At 41.6% G+C, this 27,594-nt stretch overlaps 1 protein-coding gene across 4 annotated transcripts; it reads right to left on the reverse strand.

Annotated features, from left to right (window-relative positions):
- wapla (WAPL cohesin release factor a) lies at window positions 1-26,594 on the reverse strand. Of its 4 annotated transcripts, none has more exons than XM_079513347.1 (20): window positions 26,357-26,594; window positions 24,758-25,126; window positions 22,386-23,172; window positions 21,633-21,937; window positions 20,343-20,464; window positions 19,147-19,242; window positions 18,268-18,429; window positions 17,200-17,336; window positions 13,260-13,371; window positions 12,312-12,542; window positions 11,158-11,269; window positions 9,458-9,555; window positions 9,206-9,282; window positions 8,193-8,371; window positions 7,310-7,425; window positions 6,682-6,918; window positions 5,737-5,971; window positions 5,262-5,350; window positions 4,113-4,208; window positions 1-2,897 (listed from the first exon to the last, which is right to left on the reverse strand). In XM_079513347.1, the coding sequence occupies exons 2-20, from the start codon at window positions 25,098-25,100 to the stop codon at window positions 2,832-2,834; spliced, it is 3,600 nt and encodes a 1,199-aa protein (XP_079369473.1). In that variant the 5' UTR covers window positions 25,101-25,126; window positions 26,357-26,594; the 3' UTR covers window positions 1-2,831. The 4 variants fall into 4 exon arrangements, with proteins under 4 accessions (XP_079369473.1, XP_079369476.1, XP_079369475.1 ...); XM_079513350.1 differs by having other exon boundaries at window positions 20,361-20,464; window positions 26,357-26,593; XM_079513349.1 differs by lacking the exon at window positions 26,357-26,594 and adding an exon at window positions 25,749-25,816.
- Between the last annotated feature and the right edge of the window lie 1,000 nt (window positions 26,595-27,594).

The following is a 27,594-nucleotide window of genomic DNA, read 5'->3' on the forward strand; positions in this document are numbered from 1 at the left end:
GAGTGTACTCAAAGTAGCAACTTTTTTTTCTTTTCTTTTTTTTGAGATAGCTATTTACACAACCAAAGACAAAGTCCTTGAAACTGGTACAAACTTTTTTTTTTACTCTCCCTGCAGGTTTGTTTTTCTCTTTTTCCAATGACAACTCAGAAAAATAAAAAATAAAAAAATATCAGCTTCGGGAAAAAAGTAGTCTAAGCATTTTTAAATGTCCGTAATATGTACAGGAGTATATACATTCTAAAATTTCCATCCGAGACCAGATTTTTGCAACGGTAAATTCATTTACAGTTAACACATACAGCTGTATGTTTACTGCAGCACTACCCAAAAAAAACAAAAAACAAACAAATGCTTATATTAATTAATCAGGTATGGCTGTCATTCAATCAGTGATCGTACAGGGGACACAGAACATGACTCATAGAGGACAGACAAGTTTGAAAAGGGTACAGCTTAATTGAATGGGAGCTTTAAGTGTGTCTCTTTGTGGGGGCATCATGAGACAGGGGAGAAAGTAAAAGGTCAAGGTTAGGAGTGGCTGAACATAGGCCTACACAGACCTGTCACAATTATTACATAATTGTCTAATCGCAAGTATTTGAACTAATCGCAAATTATTTTTGTCATAATCGTTTCCATGTTGAAATATTTTCATACATAATAGCAGATCTACAAGCTTCCAGCACGCAAGCTTGTAGATCAGCTATTTCTGCTATTTTAACTTTTCTTTAAGTATAAAAATAATGTTCTTTGTATATTTCAGTTATATCTGCCCTGTGCATTTTTTTGATTACCAGGCAAACAGAAATGTATTCTTTATTCATATGTTCCAATGTTCAATGCCAAAAACACAATTTTGTGCAGGAACCCCTTTTGGTGTTTTAAACATTGTTATAATTTAGCTATTGAAAAATAGCAGATCTACAAGCTCAGAGCGCGCCACCGAGTGGCGCGCTACAAGCTTGTAGGTCTGCTATTTTTGAAAATATTTATTTCAGAAAACTGGAGGATTTAGAAGCATTTTTTTAAATTTCGAGGTCAGGCCTGAATGGGTTAAATCGTTAACTGCAATTATTTGTGTGACAATTACTCGTCAACTTATATTTGTAATCGTGACAGCCCTAAACATACATGGTCATGACGATGCGTCAGTCACGGAGCGATAGATTTGAGACATTCCAATGCAGCGAGTTATGCTGCACTACAAATTCTGCCCATCGAGCGTGGATTACAGTCCACACCAATTAGGCCCCATTTACACTGGCAGACAAATCTAGCCTGAATCAGATCTGTGCCACATCGAGATTGAAATCAGATTGGTTCAAATGAGTCTAACAGGTCACATGACTCATTTAAACAAATCAGATTTCAATCTGGATGTGGCTCAGATCTGATTCAGGCTGGATTTGGCTGCCAATGTAAATGGGGCCTTACACAGCTCTTGTCCAGCCACGTTCTCACACGGAATTGTATGTACGTATTATTAAAAGGTGAATGTGAAATCTTCAGGGAGGAGTGGCATGTTACATCAGTTAAAGACGTTGCATTTACAAAGGAAGCGAAAACATTAAAATGAAATACCTAAAACCCACAAAGATGGAAGAAAAATAAAATAAAAACTTCATTGCTATAATTCAAAGGGAAACACAAACCTCAATCACTTGAGTGATCTATTACATCCTTTGTACAAAAGGAAAAGCTTAAAAAGTATAATTACATTGTGTCAAATTTATGGGAATTTATTCAGAAAGCCATTTAAAATTAATAATGGGCAAAGAGTCAAACATTCATAAAATCATAACAGCATTTTCAAGTGCCATTACCAGTCAATAAAATATAGACTTGATATCACACAGACCTGCTGATTCCTTTAAAACCATTGCATTAGGAAAAGGGAAAATAACATGCCTCTTAGGAAAATAAAATATCTAATGATCAGAGGACACCTGTCTTTTGACTCACTACCTCACACAGCTTAGCAAGACAATGGGCACAATCATCAGAGCATAATAAAATCAAAGCTTAAGTTCTTTCCCTTATCTGCAACCATCTCGAGCCAATAGCAAAATGTGTAGGTAAATAGATTTATGCATTCAAATTGTTCCTCACGCATGTTAACATAGAGACATCATTCTTACTTCTATGAAAATGATTTGTGTTGTCATTTCATGTTAATCAATGATTTCACCCTTGGCTTCAAATGTGGACACGGAGAGATTAAAAATGCAATGATCCATTGCAATGAATTCCAATTTCAGGAATCACACTCCGACTGGGGGTTGTTGTTGCTGCACACAGGTATCTGGCATTCCAAATGTTTGTAGAGACCAGGCTTTACCTCAAAGAATGAGGACAATCACTGTGTTGAAGCCAAGGTGGCTAGGGACTCCCCAGATTCTGTCTCTGGTCCAGTCCCCCCCCCCCCCATCCTCTGCCTGATTCCTGGTAACCTGAGGACGACTCTAATTGGGGTGGGGTCGTTTGACTCCATGTGTTTTTTTATTTTTAATGGAGCAGACTGAAGGATTCTGTGTCTCCATGTTGGCTATCATAACTTTGGTTCAGGCTGTGCTCTGGGTGCTGCTAGGACATTTGTAGTAACGAGTGTGTGCGCGCGCGAGTATATGTGCATATACACACACACACACACACACACACACACACACACAGCAGTGAACACCGGTTTGAGTGATGATCAGAGGGGGAGGAGGTCAAAGACACAGTGGAGACTCTCATGACCGCTTATGTGGTGAAGTGGACACGTCTTGCCGAACCACCCCCACCCCTTGTGGTGTTGAGATAGCACGAGTTAACCATCACGCGGCCTGTTAAAGGTGCTCCAGGTAATCGATGACCCGAGAGATAGACTTCTGTCCCGTGGTGCCCACCGAACACTGTGCATGCAGGACAAAGAAGAATACAAGACAAACTGTTAAGCTGCCCAAACTTTAGATGGTGTGGGGGGAGCGCCTTTGGCTGCCCACTTCTAGAAATAGACATATATGTGACCGGTAAAAGAGAGTAATTTTTCAGTTTTTCACAGATTATTAAAGTACAGAATGTAAGCTTTCATATGATGTATCATTCAATGAAATTGGACAATATTTGAAGGAGATATGCCCATTTTAAAATGATTGTGCCGTTTTACCCAAAGCTGAGAAAAACCCCTTTGAATGTTCACAACATTCACAAAACAAGCCTACTTTGACTTATAAATGTATACATTTAATTTTCCCAAATCAATAATCTGTTGGAATGAAAACCTTCTTCAACATTCAAACTGTGTTAATATGAAAAAAACGAAAATCACAAAAAAAAAAAAATCTAGTTTTTTAGATTTTCTGCCTTTTCATTATAGGCGAGCTGAGGACCATTTTGCTAGACCTGGTCACATATTTTTAAGATTTTGATTTTGTGTTGTATTAAAAGTAGGGTAAGGTTTTTACTGATGTTGTTGACTTGCCGTTATATGTTTATGTTTGTTAAGGTTGGCGGGCAGTGAACTGACGAGTGATATTGGATTATCCATGGAAAATCCTCCACTTATCAGCAAGCTACCTCAGCGCATGTGTGCATGCATGCCCTTAAAGAGCTTTTTATTTCGCTTCTGTCACACTCAATATACTTCGTTGGCAACGATATAGCAGATGTGGTGACATTTAAAAAGGGCTAGAGCTCAGAAGCCTTCGCCAACTTCTCACGTAAATTGCTATTTAAACCAGTTGACACTGTACACTTCCTCCAACCTTTCCTAACAGAAGTAAACGGGTATAAAAGCCCTCCTCGTCTGTATAATAGTATTTTCACATCACACAAGTTAGACATGTCTGTGAAGGGCTGAAAATTGAAGTAAGATGGGTTTGCAACATTTGATCTAGGAAGAGTTTAAAAGGCTGGGTGTTTTTAAACAAAAGGGAAAGATGTTCCCATCTAGAGATTCCAGTGAGGTACGGTGATTCAGAGTTGAATTGCTTGCCTGCAATCTAGGCAATAGTAGATTTTTCCCGTTGAAACTGATAAGATAAAGCTGAATACATTGAAGTGTTGAAACACATCTTCTGTTCAGATGGCTTGTAGTGATATGATGACAACAGGAAGATAATACTCACAGTGAGGTTCATGAAGTTCAAGAACTTTTTCAGCATTTCTGTCATAATGGAGAAATCTCCTTTAGGCAGGTGCTCTCTCACAGTAGTGACATTCATCTGGGGAAAAGCAGATTGGGGAGACCGATGAGAAACAGAGAAACACAGACAGAACAAAGGCACACATTTAATCGTCTGTGTTTAGCACAGTCACAATCTGTTTTGCACCTGCTAAGTCAGTAAGTGATATTGCACCAAGTATGGATTTTTTCGCAGCGAGGTGTTTCGTGATTATCAGCGGTCGGGGATGTAATCATAGTCGAGATAAATATTCTGGGACTACTTGAAAGGAAACAAATCTGGCAGTGGCAGGTAATTTATGGGCTGTCAGTGAAATAGTTAACCACTCATTCATGTGTACGTAAACTTGGCAATGGGAAAACTATCGCAGCATAGCAAACTTTTATTTGAATAATGAGATGAAAGTGACATATTGTTCATGAGGAAGAGGGCTTGGTGAGAAAAGAAAGAAATCCACACACCATTTTATGCTCCCAATATTCTTTTACTGAAACGTTAACGTTCCGGGCCGCAGCCCTTCCTCAGAGGGCTTGGTGGACTGACTTTTTTTTTACCCTTTATAACCTCTTTTCCAAACTGATGGTGCAGATAGGCGAAACAGGAGCATCACACACTGTGTGCGGCATTGTTCTCTCAATTTCATCATACAAATTCAAAGTTTTAGAATTATGTTTGCATCATGGTTAACAGTAGCTTCCTGCATTTTAATAATTACATTTAGTCATAAACTAAAAACAAATTAAGAAACATTAGTCATTATTTCTCCCCTTCAATAATACCAAATGGTATTGTATTTTATATCGTTAATTAGTCACCTTAAAACAAGGTATAACTTGTCTTTCTCAGACTACAAACAAGGTGCAATGTTGTCGCTCATGTACAGGTAGTATCAGATAGCAAACCCAGCCTCTTTGGACCAGCTTATTTGTTGAGGGCGCTAGCCCCTCCTAACATTAAATGTCATTGACAATGAATGGAGAATTTACGTCACTTGTAGACGAGCAAATCGGCTATTTTGTCCCAACACAAACATTACGGAGGAAAAGCCGAGATGCATTTACTATGGGTGTATGTGGCTGTGTGTGACCTTACCTGGCTACCCTGACAGAGGCAGCCCAACAGCAGAGCAGTGTAGGAGGCTACGATGCTGTCTTCCATGTGCTTGCCAGCGTGCTGTAGAGCTACAACCCACGAGAGAGAAAAATATTTAAAATTACTTTCAAAGGGTTCTATTGAGTCATATTTACAAAAACGCGTCTGCCTTATAAATTATGTCTCAATGAATCCCACGTCCCACGAAAGTGCAACCATGCAGGTACAAATTAGGCTGAGAAAGTGTTGTCGAGTCATTGTCTATTTCTGATGCAAATAGCAAAAATACCATTATTTCACAACAACACCAGCCAAAGCTAATTAAAAAAACTATTATAATCTTAGTTTTTATTTTATTCTCAGGGGAGAGGGATGGTTAAAAGTTATTAAATGTCAAGTTTATAATTCTCATTATGAATCTCACAACAGAAAGAAGGGAAAGAAAATAAATCAATGAGAGTTATCATCCTTCTACCTTTGTTCAGGTCCAACTCCTCATCCTCCTCCTCCTTCTTCTCCTCCTCGACCTTTTTCTCATTCTCATTCTGGCCATCAGTCTCTACTGTCTCTGCTGCCACCCATTGGATCTCCCCGGACGTTGATTCCTGCCACTCTCCACTCTTGTCCAGTGCCGGCTTGGGTGCCTCGCAAATCAGGTCATCAGTTTTGGATTCGGCCAGGATGGCGGCCTGCTCCCTCTCCAGTAAGTGCTTGGAAGAGACGGAGGGCAGACACCGCATACATTCAGAAACTGGCCTGGACTAATGTGGGTGCCTCTTTTGTTAATAATTCAATAGGATGCGTGTCCCTGTAAGCGAGGTCAAAAACCAGCCTGGGGAGTAATACTAATGGGTACTACACATTAGTATTTTAGTAGTTTCACAGCTGCATATCAAGACGTTCAACTTCAAACTATCCTGACAGACTGCGGTCAACACACATTAAAGCATTCCCACATATCGTCTGTAAGGACACATTGCAAAGTAGTAGACTGTCAAGGACAAGTGAGAAGCTTGTTTGAGTAGCATTGTATGGGTAGGAAGTTGAATACAGAGGAAGCTTAATTCAGCCTCTTTGGCATTAAACTTAGAATGGATAGAATGCCATTCTATTCTAAAAGCTCAAGTGATACAGGCAGTGTAAATGGAATAGGCTACTTGAGACATCCTTGATACCTGCATATTATAGCAATGTTTTGTATTCCTTAATATGCCAGTGTGATATGGAAACCTAAAAACAAAAAATACTGTTCCATTTATTGCACCAGAAAGAGCCATATATGATGTAAATTAATGAACAGCTCACAGCTAAATTATCTTTATTTCTAAAAAAGAAAAAGAAAACTGAAACAAAAAAAGATTTGCCTACAGCTGTTGAAAATTATGATTACACTAAAATGTCGGCTGGCACAGCTACCTACCTTCACCAAGGCAGCCAGAGCTCCGGTGGACCTGGGCTTGTCCTGGGCAGTCACGTCTCCTTGGGTTTCATCTGGGCACATTGGTGCCGACTCTCCTGCCCCAGGCGTTGTGGTGGGTTCAGAGGGCAGCACTAGACTGTCTTCTAGACAGCTGTCTGTGGAGATGTAGTCCATGTCCACCAGATAGTGGCGGTTCCTGGCACTGTACTCCACCAGATTAATAAGCAGGCCCAGGCCCTGGAGCAAAGGATGGGATGGGATACAGAGAGAGGGAGATGGGGAAAGAGTGAGGACGCATGTAAATGGGATAACCTTTCAGCCGTCTTTGTTGCCGTGTTCTTTTAACCCATTTTGGGCGGGAACCCCTTTTGGTGTTAGCATTATGTTATGCTTTAGCTATTGAAAAATAGCAGATCTACAAGCTCATAGCGCGCCACCGAGTGGCGCGCTACGAGCTTGTAGGTCTGCTATTTTTGAAAAAATCGAAGAACGACTGACATAGAAACATAGCTTTTTCAGAAAACTGTCAGGATGTAGAAGACATTTTTAGAATCTGATCTCAGGTCAAAATGGGTTAAGCACTATACTGACGCTCTTTCCAGGAGGTAATCTGCAGTGAGCTTCTTACCAGAACTCGCACGTCGAAGCGCTGCTCCGGGGGAATGTAGCGCGGTACCAGCAGGACACAGTTGAGAGCCGTTACAATCAGCATGTCCTGTTCACCCGTCTTGGTGCTTCCCCATTCTGCAGACAGAAACACACCTCTCCTCAGTACTCGAGCATTCGTTTATTTACATCATAATAAGTTAAATAACAAATTACCTGAAAGAGGCAAACTGAAAATTGCTTAATTATTACTCAAATTGAAGCATTCACTTGTTGGTAAGTAATAGGATTATTAACACGTATACCCAATAGAAGTATTGTAAAGGTTTCCCAAAAAAAATACTAACCAATATCAGCTTGTTTTCACCCCCTAAATGTCATAAGGTTAGTTCAAAATAAATGTTCACTTACACTAGAGAATACCAAGGGCTAGAGGCAAAGCAAAAAGAATAAACTAAAAGGCATGAAATGCAACCCAAGGGGTTGTATCCAGTTTTTTAAAGCACTTTGAATATCATGTCCAGAGTGCTACAATGCACATGCATTGCGAGAGGCTTGTGTCTCCAACCCTCTGCATAGTAAATTGGCATTGAAGCAGCACTCCTATCCCAAAAGTTAACCTGTTTTCTCCCCAAGGCACTGGAGGCAGAGTGCTGAAACACAATGCTCAGTGCTAGGAAGAGGAGCGCTCACTGATGTATGGCAGATTAGCGCTGGCAGTTAAATATTGCACAATACATACATGTAGTACCTACCATGGCATGACTTACTCACTGTTAATACATTATCTGTGAAATGGTATTAAGGACCCTGCAGACTGGGTGCATTTTTTGGAAAAACAACCACCTCATTTGTCAACACTGGCACAGGTTTAGCGAACAGTGTAAATGCTTGGGACAACATACCGTTGTCGTGAGTGAGGTTGAGCAGGACTCCTATGATGGCCCTCATGCAGTCCTCTACAGCCTTGCCCACATTGCTGGGGCTGCAGTGAGGCAGCGCTGTGCCCGGCGTCAATGACAGTGAGCTGTTATTGAGCTCCCTGCTGTAGCGTTGGATCATGTCTTCACAGTGCCGCAAGCCTCTGGAAACAGACAAGACGGACAGAAACACGGAGACGGAGGGTGAGAGAAGGTACAGGGAGGGTAATTGAAAGAGTCATGGTGGTGGGGAGATCAAGGGTAGGGATGATGGAGAGTGAGGGAGGAGAAGGAAAAGAAGCACAGGAGATTGAATGAGTGAGGGAGATGAGATGGAGGGCCGGAACGAAGACAGGAGGGAGATTGAGACAAAGCGCATGAAGGGAGATGGAGGAGATTGGGGGAGACAGAGCAGAGGTTAGATTATCATAGTAACAAGATCGGCCTACGCTATCTCCCCCCCCCCCCGGAACGTGAGGGTATCTGGCCTTGCTTGACACAGACGTGACACCTACGCCCAGAGCCGATAAGATGGACTATCTTCATCCATGCCTTGGTTGACCCACACAAGTCTGCTAAACAGACGGTATGCTGATATATGTTTTGCCAAGTCCCGGAGGAAAAGACACGCATGTGCTGTGATTGGCCAGTACAGTCACTTTGATTGGCAGTTGTGCCAAACGCCGTTGCTCACCCCAAACATGATTTACAAGACTGTTGCGGCTCGTGTGTGACAACGAAGGCATGGATGCGTTTGTATTGTAATGACACCTAATTTCATTCATGAATTTTCTTTAAGGAATAATAAAAAACACTTTAGACCACAACAAATAGCGTTAAAAGTGATATGCTTATGGGCTCCGCTTTATGCTATGAGGGCTGCTGGGGTCTGTTGTGGAGACTGGATGACAGGTGCAATTTTGCACACCCATATTGAATAACAATATTTCAGACTTCCATCCGTCTTCTGTATGTATGCTGGCTTGAGTGGTTCTCACCTGGCCGAGGACACAATGAGTTGGGAGTCTTTGTAGGCGATCAGATAGCCCTGGTTCTCCGGGTTCTGAACAGTCACCTGTTGGCAGTGAGGACATCATTGTACATTGATTAGGTATAGAGACCAGGAAAGAAAAAGTACGTCATTGGCATTCTAGTCTTTGAGTCTAAACTCTACTATTTATTTATGGTCACTTTGCATTAATTTGTTCTTCGGGCAGTGAAAACGCCACCGTCACAGTGCAGTTACTTACACTCTCGAGCACTCTCAGACACCTCTCTGCGCCCCATAAGGAGGCCACCAGACGCTCCTTGTCATCTTCTTGGCTCATGTTCTCCACACACTCTTTTACTATTTACAACACAAGAGACACAGAAAATTACAATGCAAAACGACTGACATGAAAAAAATTAAAGGAGAAATACATCGCCCACTAGGGCATTAAGCAACTAGTCGACTAGTTTACTAGTCGACTAGTAAATCCACTAGTCGACCACTAGTTGATAAGAAAAAAAAGTGTTTTTAATTAATTTGTTCTTGATTTTGTAGGCCTCAAGATCAGGTAGATTAGTTAGTCACCAATGTACACAGTTTTTAAATACAAATATTTATTTCCAAAAAAGAAAAAAAGTTTTTAATAGGTAGTTAACACATCTTGTGCCCAAGACGTCTGTGGACGTCCTGGGTATTGCGCAACGTGCATAGCCCAAGACGTCTGTGGACGTCTTGGAAAAAAAAACAAAAAAAAACACTTTTTTTTTTTTTTTTTTAACACGTGGTGCCAAAGTTTGTTTTTTTCGCCATTGAGAATGCATTTGGCGTTTAAATTAAATAACTCAGAAACTATAAAACATTTCAAAGTAAAAAGTTCCAGCATGTGTCTCCACAGTCAGCTGAATTATAAAAAATGTGAATGGATTTTCTAGGTGAAAGTGATTTTGGGCAGTTAAGCGTGGGCTCTCAATGTGTTAAACAACTAGTCGACTAGTAAACTAGGCAACTAGTCAACTAGTAAAAATGACTAGAAGTGAATGCCCTATCGCCCACATAAAAAGAAATGCCCCAGTGAGGATTGTGCGGTAGGGATTCAATGGTTTTACATATAACATGCCAAAATGGCACTATGTCTGTGTTGCCGGAGAAACTCCTGCCCACAAGTAAAGTCATTCCAGTCACACATACACTTCAGAAGTGTCAGCATCCTGTTCACTTCCATTTTATAGGAACAAGGGAGTGGGGCCTCTCCTTGTGGCATTTTGACATCAATGTGTCTGAATCATAGAATTCAACAAAAAGAGAAAGAAGTCGGTACTCAATAACGTCCTTCCAAAATGATATTTGCCTCATCGGGACATGAGAAAAACAGTGACTGGGCCTCAACCAACAGGAAAGAAGCGACGCGGTTGACCCCACATGGCAGGCATTTAGCTTGTAGTTTTCTTTCAGTGAACCAACCACTCCAACGCGAGTAAACCGAACTACACACCAGACAATGGCCCTGCCCATAACCCGCAAGACAACATTGGAAAGCAACAGGACTTATGCCTCAGCATGCATTGGCTACAACGCTTCTGATGCAAAAAAAAAACAGCTTGTGCGGAACTCTTTTAACCCATTTTGACCTGAAATCAGATTCTAAAAATGTCCGTTTGTCGTTCTTCGATTTTTCAAAAATAGCAGACCTACAAGCTCGTAGCGCGCCACTCGGTGGCGTGCTATGAGCTTGTAGATCTGCTATTTTTCAATATCTAAAGCATAACATAATGCTAACACCAAAATGGGTTCCCGCCCAAAATGGGTTAAGACTATGGGCGAAAGCAGAAATGATCCCTTTTCACACACACAAAACTATCATTGTGTATCCGTGTGAATAATATGAAGCATGAAAAAGAGCTCAGCCAGCGTCCCCTGGTATATAAAAGTAAAAAATAAAATCCTCACACGCATACCCACCTTTGTCTACAATGTGGTCCAGGCCTCCCAGTAGCCGGAGTTCCTCTTTGAACCAGTCGCCAGCTCTCTTGGAGGTCAGAGAGAGCAACGTCTCCATTGCCAAGTGGCACGACTAAAACATAAACATCATCAACATTACCACCAAACTTAAGACAGGAAGTATCCACAGCACCATCCTATGCCCTCAAACAGGCAATTTAAGCATCTTGAAGCTAGGATCAATAGCCTAGCGATCAGCAGTTAATGTGATTGATGATGCCGATTATCTGAATTAAACGTTTTTCTTTATTCACCATTTGATTAATCGTTTTTGATTAAAATGTCATTAAGAAAGCTTTAAAAATAGGATTAAAACGGCATGCATTTCGGCTTGTATTTCTCAGTCGACCTGAAGGGTCAGGTCTCTCCAGCTTTCTGGAGCCAGATTGTACAGTAGCTCGGTATGGTTCTGACAAATAAAAACATGCATTTGAATTTAAATATCATATTTAGCATCGGCATTCCATATGGTAATTTCTTGGGAATTAAAAAAAGAGAAGAACCCGTGTTCAGGGTTCACCCAAACCAGAAACTTGAAATAATATCCGAAATCCGTAGATTATGGGTTCATTACCATCTAGGTCGAATCCAATTCCATTACCAAGGGTTTGGATCTCCTAGGATCCAAGAAGACTAGAAAACGTAGGCTACTGCAACTAATCCATTTAACATACATTTTAATTTCAACATCACTTATTTTATAGGAGAGGACAGGATCACTTATTATATGATTAACATTCCATTATGGGCTTACATTCCATTATGGAGTAGTCCATTGTAATCTAGTGGTATGGCATGTTAATAGCAAAATTACTTTTTTTACAGGTGATAATACCCAACCATTCACGTATGCCTGGTCTCTAGGACATGCGCCAGGTCGGTTCTATAATATCTCGGAATCAATAGGATCTCAGAACAATTTGAAGGGTTTGGTTGAATCTTATTTTTTTTAAAGACGGAACTAATCTGGCCTTAGAACAAATTTCACAGGTCAAATTATTAGGGCTGGGGTTGGGCCGATGAAGACCTCAAGTACAGCAACCCCATGTACAGTAACAGTAGACGGTAAAAGTCAAGATCACGTAACTTTACGGAGTCTGTGCGTTTTTCCTCACCGTGATGTTTTCAAGGTCCAGGTGTTTGTTGTGTACCGTCTCACAAAGCTTCCGTATCTTCTCCTTGACCTTGCCCACCTCCTTGGCAGTGAGTTGGTCCTGGTGGACCGTGTGGTCCTGCTCCACTTCCAGAAGGTGAATCATCAGCTCCAGACAGGCCCGGTCCAGGTCCATGTTCAGACGGTCCCGGCTCAGGATGTACATCAGGGCGGCGGTGCACAACGCCAGGTTCTACAGATACATGTGAGAGTGAGTGAAAAGGTTCTAACCCATTTAGACCTGAGGCTGATTCTAAAAAAAGTCTTCTACATCCTGACAGTTTTCTGAAAAAGCTGTTTCTATGTCAGTGGTTCTTTGATTTTTCAAAAATAGCAGACCTACAAGCTCGTAGCGCACCACTCGGTGGCGCGCTATGAGCTTGTAGATCTGCTATTTTTCAATAGCTAAAGCATAGCATAATGCTAACACCAAAAGGGGTTCCCGCCCAAAATGGGTTAACCCATTTAGACCTGAGGCCGATTCTAAAAACGCCTTCTTCTAAATCCTGACCTAAGTTTTTTTCCCTAAGAGATTACAAAAAAAATGTATGTTGCTAGTATATACACACTGTACATAGCAGCAACAACCACCCCAAAAGCAGTTCCCGGATTGAAAGGTAGTTACGTATGAATCTATATGGGTTGATTTAATGGATTGGACAGATATACACTTGCGATGTGGAAAAAGTTGTCCACATTCAACAACATTATGGGAGAATAATCCCCATTCATCTAAATATAATGAACAAGAATGAAGAAATAACAGAATTCATTGGAATCCTGGCAAGCACTTCCACCATCTGTTGCTGTATTATTTCAGAAACTCCATCAGGTCCTTTTGGTAATGTACACTGTGTGATGGAGAGAACAAGAGGTCTATTACAGAGAACAGTTTCAAAGGATTACTGACCGGGTGCTGTGGAGCATCACTGAGCATCTTGAAAACTTGTGCCACCTTCCCTCTGGCTCGCAGATGCATTCTGAAACTGGGCATGGCGCACCGTGTGGCCAAGCTGATTATACTGGGGGAAGGAGATGATGGTGACAATGGATTATTTAAAACCACAAGCTTTTTAGGCGACAACCCCAAAATAAATCATATTTGAACTAGGGATGACAAGCACTGTTAAAAGCGTTCTTAGCTTTTAACTCAATCTGTGGCAAATTGTCAATGACACAATTTCTCATGTTTAGGTACTTTACCCATCTGTGCCAATAACATTCTCATCGATTATTGATTACTATTAATTCAGAACGATATTGCTGATATGTCAATAATGTCACCAAAATGTGGATATCAGCCAATAAAATCAAATCAAGGCTTTTTGCGACGAGATTGTCATCATTCATAGAGGCCAGCACATTATTGTAAATAGCAGTAAGAGCGTGGCCTCATTTGTGTAAAACTAGGAAATGCCAACTTGTAATTGTAGTTGATCAATTATGCATGTAAAGAAAAAAATATTTTACACCAGCATTGTACTTGCGAAATTGTTAGCAGATAGAAACAGATTTAGAGACAAGCCTACTGGCTACTGCCATGCTTAATCCGCACGCACGATGCTTTGCAAGTTTGTAGATCATCTATTTTTGGTGCACGACACAGTTGTATGACAATGAAGTGGCTTTAGCCAGCCACAGCCTTGCCAGCAAAAGGCAAATGGCAATTTTTCTTTATAAATACCTAAGCTACTGTTGTATGTGTAAAAACTAATGTTTTCTGCAAATCTTTTATCAATATAGTTATGGTCAAGTAGTTTATCAACTAAACTACAGTGGCATCTTGCGTCAACAAAGAAATTAAAAATCCAAATATCCCATGGTGCAATGTTGCTCAGAAACATCATCTTGGTTCAATAAGTAATTTTCTCAACATAAAAACTGCCTGTAGAATAAAGCCCTCATTAATATGCCAATATTACACACCCCTAGTAATCAGTATGCTGAAATCTCCACGTCCCCGAGAGCCTGGACTAGTGTTGTCATTGTTGTCCATTTCAAACACAACATTTTCAATAGGCTAAACAAGTACATATTGTGATTCTTGTTGCTCATCGGTACTAGCAGTGTGTTCTACTGATGCTTTCTCCTTGTCTCTAACTAAAGCCCTAATCACACCAAAGGGTCAAGAGTCGACGGTCCCTGTGTGGTGTGATATGTCTTGTTGCATATTGACTAGGCATGTAACAATACTCAACTCACGATACGATACGTATCACAATATGAGGTTCACGATACGATTTTTCACGATATTCTCTTTTTTTTTTAATGATTTATCTTCCCCCCCAAGCTTTTTTCACAATTTTTATTTAACTACATTGCAAAAGTAGCATTACTTTTCATGTAAAATTACTTAATTTCTGTGCAACAACTGTAAACATGCTTTCATGTTTAAACCTAGCTCGAGTTAACATTTCTTCTTTTCTTTGATGGCATCTTAGGATAGATGTAGACCTATTTGACAGTGCAGAAACATAATTGCCTTCCTTGATGTATTAATGAGCATCAATAACGACCATCACCTGTGTCACAGACACATACAGCTCCCCTCTGCAGGCCTCTACTACTGAAAGTGACTGCATGGAGTCTCTCATTTCTCTCCAAAAGCACGTGAATATGATGGAATATGATTACAGCTCACATTTCATATCACACACTAGCCCCCTCGATATACATTTTTAATAAATCGATACATATCGTCGGGATATAATATCGATATACGATATATCGTTACATGCCTAATATTGACCCACGTTGACCCTAGTGATTCAACGGCCCAAACCACACCAAAGGGTCAAGACGGTTTTAGCGTTAACTGGACCCAAGGAGTTGCATGGTGACCCTTTGGTCTGGTTAGGGATTAAAGGAAAACCTTCAGTGACACGCGCACACACACACACAAACACGGCGTTGATCGATCAAGATGCCCCAATGACAGTTTAGTTTGTTCTCTCGTCTCTGCCTCCTCCTATACTAGAGGACATACACTGACAGAAACCCCCTCAGAATCATTTAGCTACAAAACCAGTTCTGTTCTTGTTAAGCAGGTTTGTTCATAGAGTTGAGTATTTACAAAGATTATTAAGTCAATTTATCAAAAAGGAGACAAGTACCCCAGGCAGACACTCCCATCCAATACTAGCTGAAATACCCACAAGCTGTCGGTGTCAACATGGGAGCAAACTGAAAGCACATATGCTGCTCAGCAACTCAATTGTCAGTGTGTAGACGTGCTGTGGCCGCTTAGTGAAATAATTAGAAAAATTTACAATATATAAATTAAATATCCAAAGATTAACAGTAAAACTACATAATCTACCCACAACAGATGAATTATATAAGTGTCAGAGAGATAAATATTTAAAGAAAGAGAAAGTCTGATATAGTCCGGCAGTCCACAGGCTTTGGTATATATTTTTGGCCTAAATGCTTTAAGTAGCATGTGACGTGTCAAACTAGGGGGTTTTTAACCCAAGGAGTGTCTTTCATGCTAAACTAATGCTTGCAATGGAGTCAGAATCATGAAAACCCTAGTTTGACACATGCTACTTACAGCAGAATGAAATCTTTTCTTTATATAGGTTGTTAAAGGACCACTTCACCACTTTTCAACATCTCTTCATATAATTGGTCCTCACTAATGTTCATGATAAAACACCACCATTTTCTTCCTACTCAGTCTGTGTCTCATAGGAGGGCTTTGGGCAGTTCGGACACCCGTCCACCAGTGACATCAGCATTAGGCAGATTTATTTTTAAACAAGATTTGTTTTAAAATATATTTAGATTTTTATTATCGTGAGAATGATGGCTTCAACTTTTGCATTGCAACTTTTCAGGAAAAGAAAGCCTGCCGTTTCTATTAGCTTGGATTCACCATCGATGATGTCACTGGTGGACGGGTTTCTGAACTGCCCACAGCCTTCCTATGAGACACAGACTGAGTAGGAAAAAATGGTGGTATTTTATCATGAACATTAGTTAGGACCAATTAAAGGAAGAGAAGTTGAAAAGTGCTGAAGTGGTCCTTTAATGGTATGGTCTAGGGATGTCCCGATCACGTGTTTTGCTCCCGATCATTTCATTTTGAGCATCTGCCGATACCGATTTTTCCTGTTCCTGATATTTATATATTTTATAGAACAGGTTTATGCCATATCACAATAGTACAGTATCCCAAATCACAGACAATATCCAGTCTAATATCATGACACGGATATAATATTGATACTAGGGATGTCCCAATCATGTTTTTTGCCGCCCGATCCGATTCCGATCATTTGAAAATGACGTGATCGGCTCCGATTTCCGATCACCTGATCCGATCGGGACAACCCTAGTATGGTCACACTCGCATATAACCCCCTATAAACATTATTGCTCAATGCTCAAGGTGGATTCATGAATGTATCTATATAGACAATATTGTAGGCAAAAAGAAAAAAAATAATCAACAGGACAACAAACTACGCAGCAATGCATGAGTCCTAAACCGAACGGAGACGCAAGTTTTGGTGTTCAGTTAAAAATGGAGTGGAGATACGGGGCACAGTCGGTAGTACTGTCGCCTCACAGCTAGAAGGTCCTGGGTTCGATTCCCACTGGGGAGCCTAGGCTACTAAAAGAGGATTTACGGTATATACCAAATTTCCCACTGCATGCCACCGGCTGCCGGACTAATAGTCAAGTCGTAGCTAAGGGTAGAAACTGATAAAAGTAAACAGTGTGTGGTGTTAGCAGCACATAGCGCTATGTGCTCTAAACAGTTAGGATGGGTAAAGATTAAGGATGAATTTCAGGAATGGGCCAAAAATGCATTTGACCAGTATCCCTACAACAGCACCTCTTACCTAAGGCATCTTGTGTTGAGTGGCTGGGTGCTCTTCAGCCCCGTCTCCAGGTATTCAAAGTCGTCCGTGAACTCCTGGTTCTCGCCGAACTCCACCACGTCATTGAAGTGTTTCACATGTTGCACCACCGTGTATAGCTGGGAAGTGAAGGGGCACAGATTTGACAGATTTGATTGCACAGCTATAGTAAATGTCCATTGTCCAGAGATGGACCCCCAACGCACGCATGCACGCTCATCTGCCTGCATGAACACAGCATGAGACAACATCTTGGGATTGCGGAGCAGTTCTGCCCTATCAGGTTCCATTTAGCAGCATTAGCTGACTGAGGTAATACAGCCGTCATCGATATCAGGGTAGCCTCGAGAGCTATGGCCTGATCAGCAGTGTGTGTGCGTGAGCCCGTATGTGTAAGCGCTCAGCACATTAGAAGAGTACCTGACGTTAACCCATTCTGGGCGGGAACCCCTTTTGGTGTTAGCATTATGTTATGCTTTAGCTATTGAAAAATAGCAGATCTACAAGCTCATAGCGCGCCACTGAGTGGCGCGCTACGAGCTTGTAGGTCTGCTATTTTTGAAAAATCGAAGAACGACTGACATAGAAACACAACTTTTTCAGATTCTTTTTCAGGATGTAGAAGACATTTTTAGAATCTGATCACAGGTCAAAATGGGTTAAGAAGCCCCCTATTTGCAGCAACATCGTAGATGCAGAACTACTGCCTCAGGGACTCTGCGGCTAACGGCCTGATCCGGAGCCAACACACCCATCTGCCAATACCATGCACGGCGAGAGAGCTTAAACGAAACACCACACTCCTCACTGCAACCTCCAGCCCACACTGCGATTCAAATGAATTTTGGCGAGCCGGACCTTGTATGAAATGGGTAACAGCAGCTTGACCAGGCAGGGGGTGTGGAAGAGATTCATTTGTAGCAGCATGCAAACAAAAGTACGGAACAGACAGTCCCAAAACTTTTCATTCCACTGTGGAAAAGATGGCTTAATAAAAAAGATGTAGCACGTGCTTGAACAAACAATACATCTGCCATACAGTATCCTCACCTCTTTGTGCTCCTTTCTGCATTTGAGTGCCGTGATGATGTCCTGGTTGAGTCGCGTGGGGAGGGTCTCCGACTTGGTGACTTTGGGCGGCGGTGGGGGTGCTTTGAACAGGCCGTCGTCTTTGTGGGCGTTGCTGTCCTTACTGCTGCTCGACAGACTAGCCTGAGGGGGAGGAACAAAGGCCACACAATATGCTTAACATTACATCTAAGTATACAGACTCTAAGACGAACAAAGAGTTAGAGACCCACCGATATATCAGCTATAATATATTTAACATCGGTACCGGCAATGTGCCGGAACCGATGAGCCAATGTGTCAGGATTTTTAACACTTGTTTTTGAGTAGAACTTCAGGTTAAATAAAGTTATGTTCGCTTGTTTGTTGTATAATTAAAGTTAAATGTTCTTTTAATATATTTGAAGTTTAATTATATATTAGACTATATAGTATCATTTATTTAAATCAGGGGTTCTCAAACTTTTTTATGGCACTACCACATTTTATGGTGGCCATTTTTGGCGACCCCACCCCATTTATAGAGCAATTTCTAAGTGGAAATAAAGAATATCTAAAAGCATACATTGTTGGCCATATATATAAGAATATTTATTAGAAAATGAAATTAAAGCTGTGATTGATGTAGATTTGTAGGCCTATCTTATCAATTAAATTATATAAATATTATAGCTCTACCACTGATTTAAATGGTTGTGTTTGCTTAAGTTAAATGCTCTCATGAAGACACTTTAATCAAATCTAAAAGAAAATGTTTAGATTATGCACTTTTTTTTTTCATGTTTATTTTTGACAAAATATCAGTAAAAGTCTCTGTATATGAAGGCGGAAGAAAAACACAAATGGACTAATGAGAATTACCGGAGCAGTGTGAGTGCGAGGCAGGGCAGGCGGAGGCATCTCTTCAAGCTCAGGTTGGTTCCAGTGGCGAGCATTGTATGAAGCCTTAGCAGGAGACTGGGAGACATGAGAGATTTTACATGAGTGAGTGTTTGCTAAAGTCAAAATAGGAATGACAAACCAGACTAGAAGAGAGGACTTAACCTACAGTATTACCACACTGGTGCGACTTTTAACAACATCTAGATCGCATTTAGGTTAGTGCAAGGGGAAAGCTGAGTCCTACATAACCGATTAGAAGGTCGGTCTCACACAAGGTTGGTGTAATAGCACAAGCTGGTGCTTATTAGTTATCCACAAGCAAGCCCAGACTTCAGCTTGCATTACTTTGAAAATCTGTGCTCATTCCTTCGGATCGCTTTGGAATACCCTTTTTACAACATAACAGAGCTTATCAAGTGTTTTAAGAGACGGGTGGGATTTAATAATGACAATCATCTGTTAGTTGAACAGATTGAACATAAACATTCAGCTTTGTTTTTCATTCGAGGCAGCGATGCAAGTTGTCTGGGGCTGGCACAGACAGAACTGTTCATCGTGTTCATTAAATTTAACACAGGCCACACTTTATACTCTGTAAATCCAAAGTGCTGTGCTCTTACGCACTCTGTAGTCTGTGGAAAGGCCCCAAGCATACCCTGAAGTCTGCTGTGGACAAGCGGCTTGAGAACCCATAAATACTGCATGTCTAGTACTTCATCAAGAGACAGGCTTGACAGCCATAGTGCTGGGCTGTGGTGACGAAGCTAAATATTTCTTGGAAATTACACGTCTTGTACAAAACACATATCCACAGGGAATGAACGCAACTTTTCTAGATGTATGCAAAAACTAAATAAATAAAAAACCTAAAGAATGCAGGGATAAAGGATAATAATTGTGGAATGGTTTACAAGCAAATCAAGGACATCGCACAAGATGGTGATATGGGACAAATGATGACATTAAACCAAACACTAATCAAGGGTGAGTCATGCAACCTGACCCTGAGATAACAACCAGACATGACTGCCTGTTCAACAGCAAGTCTGTGTAATTACAAAACACTCACAATAGCAATTACCGTTAGGAAAAACAAGACAAAAAAAATAAAACATTCCTGATGCCTCATAAAGGGGAAGTGTGTGGCATTGAGGACAGGCAGACAAAACACAAACCCTGGCAAGGCCCCAGACCTTTTTGGGTCCACTGAAGATCTTTTTGGTTCCGGCGTCCTTGGATTTGTCATTAGGCTTCCCTGAGCGGCCCTGGTTGCAGTCATCAGCAAAGTCAAACCCATCTGTACAGGAACCACAGTGGCATTTATTATATTGGCCTCGTTGTTATTTATGCTACATTAAACCACCCAAATTACTTTTTTCATCAATTACTTACTAGCCTTAAATACATGGAAATTGTTTTCACACATTCCTTTACAGTGACTAAAGAATTCCAAATCAGCAGAGAATACTTGACCTGTTGACCAATTGACAATTTGATCAACAGCAGCAAACCACAACCGAGTATTAACCAAGTCTCAGTCTTGTATGCAGTCATATTCTCATTATAAACGCAGCGCTGTGACCGATTATTTTACGTTTTAATTGACTTTCAGTTCAAATCGTGTTACGCGTGATAACAGTTAAGTTAACAGCTGATTTATTGCACATTACATAGTTAACCAGAACAGCCTTTTTTTGCACATTTAAAAGCCATGAATCCGTTACGTTAAGAGAACATATGACAGCTGAGCTGACTGCTTATTTGAATTGACGAAAATCCATGAGACTGCAGGACTACAGTTCTGAGCACCAACACTACTGTATCCAAAGAGCTATCCAGTCGATGGTGCAAGGCAAAATAAATAACAGTAAAAAGAATACAGAAAAGATACAGACCATGGGCGAGTGTTTTATTGGAGCTACAGCTCTGCGCGGGTGTCTTTCCTCTACCGCAAACATTACTTTAGCCAACATAAACCAGATGAAATGAGGCAAAGTGTGCATATTGTTTAAGTCACAGGAGCATGGTTTTAATATTGTTAATATGAACTTTGGCCAAAGTTTTATCCATTTTATTTCGACCAGCATCATGACAGCTTGGTTTCACTTTCAACAGAAATGGACTTCCTATTTCAAAATAAGTAATAATTAGTCACTAGTATTATTTTTTAGTCTACTTACAGGAAGTAGATAAGACATTTGAAGTATGTGATACAAGAACCTAGTAATGTAACTGCCACTGTAAATAAATTGTTGATACCGGCAGCAGCATGAAAGAGCGCTTCAATTTGTTTGCCGTGACTAACATTTACTTTCATAATCGTGGAATATCGTTTCTGATTTAGACCATAATGTGACGGTACAATTTTGTATTAAAGCCGAAATCTATGGTAAATGCCTAGGTATGGTTTACTCGTGTTGACGTGTCATGCGAATCGCGGCTACGTGGCAGGGAAAGCTGCACACCTGTGTTGCTGCTGGTCTGGCTGTCCTGAGAGTCGCTGGTCTGGGGGCTGTCCACGCTGCTGCTCAGAGCAGCCAGCGCCGCCGCTGCCTCCTTCTTGGCCTTCTTCTTCTCCTTGGCCTGGCTGCTCTCGTCGTCGCTGTCGCTCTCGCTCAGGTCGTCAAAACCAAAGTACTTGATTTTGTAGTTACTGCTGCCACCAACGGCTGCCTCCGACCCCTCCTCACTGTCGTGGTCCTCCTTGTCCTCGAAGCCAAAGAACTCTAGCTTGGTCTCCTTCTTGGTCTTGCTTTGGGTGGGCCGGAACCTGATAGAGGAGACACACACAGAGGGTAGGGTTTATTGACTCTGCACTGCAGGGAGGGATGATCCAGTCAATCAGGCACAGACCCAGGGGAGACAGGAGGCACGTGCAGCATATGAACCACCATCAGATAAACAAAAGGGTCCACTGCACACCTCAATATATCATAATATTCAAAGTCACAGATTTGCTGGGGATGGGGGGAAACAACAATTCCCTATAAACTGCAGAAAAGGGGGCTCCATTCTAAAATGTTAGATGTAATTGAAAGAAATATAAAAAAAAGAACAAATACTTTTGTGAAGATGATGACTATGTACGAAATACTTTATCAATACAGCATATACCTCAATATTACAGAAAGGCTTGAGTGTCGTGTGACCAAAAGCATTAAAGCAGATTAGTCTACAAAACAACATGACAAAGAAGAGAGAGACTATGTGCCATTTACCGCGCGGTTTTGGGCGCTGGAGCGTCCGACTTCTTCTTCATCTGGCCCGCCGATCCGAGGTCCGTGGGGGGAGCCGGGGCGGCCAGGTCGTCCATGGTGCGCTCCATGGAGTCCTGGATGGTGACATTGCATACCGACAGACAGGACGGGTGCAAAACTGTGTAGTCCCGCACCCTGCCCCTCCCCTTGACAGCCGGTGCTGGGGCTGGCTTTGCTGCTGTAGCTGGCTTTGCTGCTGCAGCTGGCTTTGCTGCTGCAGCTGGCTTGGCTGCCGTGTTGCTGACGTTGGCAATAGTATTACTTGCACCGGCAGCCGAGACACTGTTGGCTTTTGCAGATACAACTCCAGGGGGCTGGATGTTGCTGTCTTCTGTGTCGAAGGAGGCTTGGTTGGGCCGACCGGGACGCTGGTACTTCTTGCAGTTGGAGGTCCTGAGGGTGAAGGGGGAAGCAGGGACGGCGTCCACAGGAGGCACAGCGGGAGATTGTGCTGGATGCTCCCGCTCTGCGATTTTCAGATCTTCTCTGTAGAGTCCATCCTGGGCGTACGAGGAGGACTGGAAGTCCCTGCTACCTCCAGGCTCCACATTAGCGTCTTTACCCAGGATACTGGAGTCCATACTGAGAGCAGAGGACAGTCGCTGGGTCCTCACTGAGTTCCAGTCATCCGAGGCGGTTGTCTTTGAATTATAGGAGATCATTGTTGTCGGTTTCAAGTTGCTGTCAGGTGTGCTTCTGTACGATGTCTGGCTGTCCTTTACAACTTTCTGTACAGACGTTTGCTTATCTGTGGGTGGATGGATATTGAAAATAATTACATGGTTATCAAATAGTACACTGAATGCTACACAGATGACCATTATGAACTGGGAAAGGAATTCAACCGCTTTCACATTAAACTACTTCGGCAGCTTCTTCAAACTGTAGTAGCTGTAAAATTGTAATTGTTAAAAAAGGTAGGGTATGTGATATTTTTTGGTTAAAACAAAAGGTTTTGTTAAAAGCTTAAAGCACTATATGCTGAAAGTCATTTCTCCAGCTCTTTAACAGAAAATAGCAAATTATTTTTCAGGTGGGTCTGCCTTCTGCCATCCTCCAATGGTAAACACTCAAGGGAACCACAATTGCTTATGTGATCTCAAAACCATTATCTTAAATTGCAAAATTCTCTATGTTACCTCTCTCTATTCTCTATGTTTATTAATTAATAATTTCTATGTAAAGCTTCATTGGTTTTAGAGACCAAATCCTCCTTATTTATTGTAATCACTAAACAGCTACGGTACTCTTCCCCCAAAAGGCTATTTTGCCAGTTAAAAAATCAAAACTGGCAAAATGATTAGCAACTACAGGTGCCAAGACATACATAATAAACACACATATACATATGGAAGCCTGATAGAGGGATCAGCACTAGGGCAACCTCTAGAGGGGACTGCAAAGTGCCGTACCAGCAAACCGCTTTTGGTAATAACATCCTTTCAGTTCAGGGCTGTTCAATCTGGAATGACCTACCTCATAACCTCTGACAATAAGAGATGGTCCGTAATTTCCTAGTACAATCTAAAAAAAAGTTACTCGACAACCAAACCTGCTGTGACCATGTATAGAGCGTCGCAGTCCCGCCCCCTTTCATGACGACGCCAGGCCCAGGAAATAATTCCCAATGCATTTTTCCCATAGACATTTCAAAACGTATTTATTTAAAGACCTTTTAAGCGTCGTATGAAGCCAACTCGAGTCCTGACAAATCATGACAAACACAATATTTTGGACCAAACAAATAATTACAAAGAAGAAAAACAACAAAAAGAGTTGCAACCTGCCGTTTTTTTCTACTTTCTAATTCTTTGTTTGGCCCAAAACATTGTGTTTCTTGTCATGATTTGTCACGACAAGAGTTGGCTAATCAGGGCCCCCCCCCCCCCCCGATTAGTGATTAGACAGAGTTGTCAGCGCAGCAGCATTATTGGCTTAGGAATGAAACAAAAGGGGCAGGAATACATCAGTTATTATTGAGGTACGTGGAGAGACAAATATTTTCTGAGGTGGTACTGGTACTTCAGTATAAAAAGGTTGGGAACCAATGGTCTAGCTAGTGCACTTGACAGCGTATCCTGTATTACTTGAATCCTGTATTATTTGAAAGCAATACTACATCACCCACCAGGCAAACTTAATGAACAATATACTGTACACTGTAAACTTATTTTATATAACAATAAGACCTGACGATCATGTTTTAGGGTGGGGGAAAAAAATCATGGCACTCCATCTTTAACATTCAGCTCCAACAAACCCTTACAGATAGCATTCCTCTACTACAGCTTTGTAAACATAATAATGATTCGTTTTTTGCCTACACTACTTACTTGTGGCTGTGACCTGTGGTGGAGCCGGGATTGAAGCAGTCCTGATGGCACTTCCCTCATCTGCCTTCGACTGGGGCACACTATGAGAGGTGACCGTTTTGGACTCCTCGTCACTGTCAAACCCAAACGGGTCATCACTATCACTGTCGTCCAGTCTGGGCCTCTTGGGAAGCTCGGGAACGTCAGGTTTCAGCTGGGGCCTCTTTGCTCCCAGCTGAGCCTTGTAGGTGGTCTCCCCCCATTTGGTGCTCAGGGTGGGCTTTTTGTTGGAGAAGACCTCGTCAAATTTAGAGTTGGCCTCTCCTCCTTTGCGGCTGTACGTCTTACTGAATCTGGATGTCATGGTAGTGGCTTTAAGTTACATATTCCCTGCGATCAGAGGGAAAGAATCGTAAAGCATACGTTTACTTTATGTTATAGGCTAGCTTGCAAGGAGGACAACCATCAATTAACACAACACAATGTTACCAAGATCTCTTTCTAGAAACGAAAATGACCACTAAAGCGATTACAACCGTTGCTGAAAGGATGAGTGTGTACAAGCTGCTAGCTAGCTCACTGAGTGTTGTTAGCCAACATTCGCTTGCCAAACTGATAGCATGTCAATTCGGAAATCATGACCTAGTTATCAGACAGCGTTATCCGCCGGGGCAGAAAAAACACCCAGTAAACCAACTTGAGCTAGCTTTAACTTAAAGTTTGACGCTTGCCAACGCTACACAACACTTGCTAACTAACCCGGTTATTAGCTAACTCTAGCATAGGCCTTCTGTCTGTTGACTGTAAAGTTCCGCTCATATGAAGCCGTTAGCCCGGACACGGCTAGGCTACAGCTAACGCTGGATCACATTTCACAGCAACTACAACACCAACCAGTAGAAACACTTCAGTGTGCAAACCACAATTCAGCGAGTTAATATATGTACTAACCGGGGGTGCATGAAGACTGAAATCTAAAACAAAAAGGCTATGAGCAGCAACAACAACACACCTCAACTCGGATGAACAACCGCCTGTTTCTCTAACGTTACTAGCTAGAATCATTAAACGTCGTATACCAAGGATGCATAAGTGATGTCATGCGGAAGTGATTCAAAATAGAGTACGAAACTTTACTATTTTTTATTAATTCCATTATATCCATAGACATATATCTATGATTATATCCACCACCACCCCTCCAACCGTCAATGTTTTAGACTCTCTGAAATTTCAGTCTGAAATAATATAGGCGGCCAAATAAAAACAAAAAAGTACAAAACAAACAAATGTATGGTTGTCAATTGTGATGTGGTTTAGCCATGTGGCATTGTGATTTCTAAATATATATTTTTTTATGTGTGTATTGGTAATGTTCTTTCTGTAATAACAGAGTTGAAATTATGTCTCAATTTTGTACAGAAGTACAAAAAAACGACAGGCTTAAAACCTTCCGATTGTTTGTGACGCTGCTGTCGTGACCCTGGTGCCTTACTGCCTTTACTCGAGCCTGCAACTACCGGCTAGGCCTGTGCGCTTCAGTCCTGCTCGCGATACGAATCAAGCGGATAAAGTCCGTCCAGTAACCTGGAAAAACGCCACTACAAACACTTTACTGACCAGAGTGTGGTCCACAAAGAATGCCAGTGGATGAAGCGGTGTGCCGTAAATGCATTCCTGGTCAGCGTAGTCTAAATTCTGCCAATAATGCGTACTTTTTGCATTTTGTAGTGACACCGGCGGCCATTAAAATTTCCCCTCCCTCTTCCTTTGCTGCCAAGACCTTTTAGCGTCGTTCTGCAAGACGTGAACCGGCCAATCGGCGAGAGGGATGTTTCCCTGTGCTAAGCGATTTCGACGAGGTGCGTCAGTAAACTTGACTGTGAGTGGGCGCAAATTTCAAACCAAAACAGACGATAGGGGGCAGTAGAGGACTGTGTTGTGCTATGGTTGTGCTCTCGACTTGAACTTGTGCCAGGGGAAGCCAATAGCACCGTAGTGCGGCGCCGGCGGTGTCGCGCACTGGAAATACAATCAAATACATGAGCTCTCAGCTCAACTTATAGCTAAGGCCATTCAGTGCGCAACCCTTTCTTTCCCCACTGTAGGCCTATAGTTATTATGTGTCTCTTTGTTTATTATTGATTCATCTCTCTTCTGAATGTAAACTGTCCCCTCAAACCCCAGAAAAAATAAACAAAAATAAAAAAACGCTGGAAATTACTACAGTTGCAGAATCCAAGTTCAACTCTTAAGTTGATGCATGGCAATGAAGCTACACCACAATGCTTCTTGGCAATATCAAGGGACGTAACTGTTTGGAAATTAAATAAAACAGGGAAGGGGGGAGGGTCACAGCCAGGCCCACACCAGAGCCATTGAGCTAGTGTAGGATGTTATAAACAGTCTAAACAGAGGACACTGTCAGGTCATCAATAACTATTGGCACTGCTCCAGGGGACAGATGTTGTCATTATATGTACAGTAGTAGTTCCAACTTCCACTGTATCAACATTGAAATGGCTGGCCATTACTCATAGCCTAGGCCTACTAGTAGACATACTCATTCAAGGTTCCACTGTCATCCTGACTCATCCATGTCGCTATGGTGATAAATTGCATAAGCCTAATTAGATGATGATTAGATGAAGTAGGCCTACTAAAACTTGCAAACTTTTGTTAATTGCATGAGCTTCTTTCTGCTCAATCTATTTTGTTTCTACTGGCATATTGCGTTTTGCATATTGCATTCCTTGGCAGCTAGGCCCCTGTATTGCTGTTGGGCAGCTGTATTTCTAATTGTATTTGTAAATGTATTTGAATTTGAATACATTCGCTATTCTAATTTATTTTTTTAC

Source organism: Electrona antarctica (assembly GCF_951216825.1).
Source record: "Electrona antarctica genome assembly, chromosome: 10".
Lineage (NCBI taxonomy): Eukaryota > Metazoa > Chordata > Actinopteri > Myctophiformes > Myctophidae > Electrona > Electrona antarctica.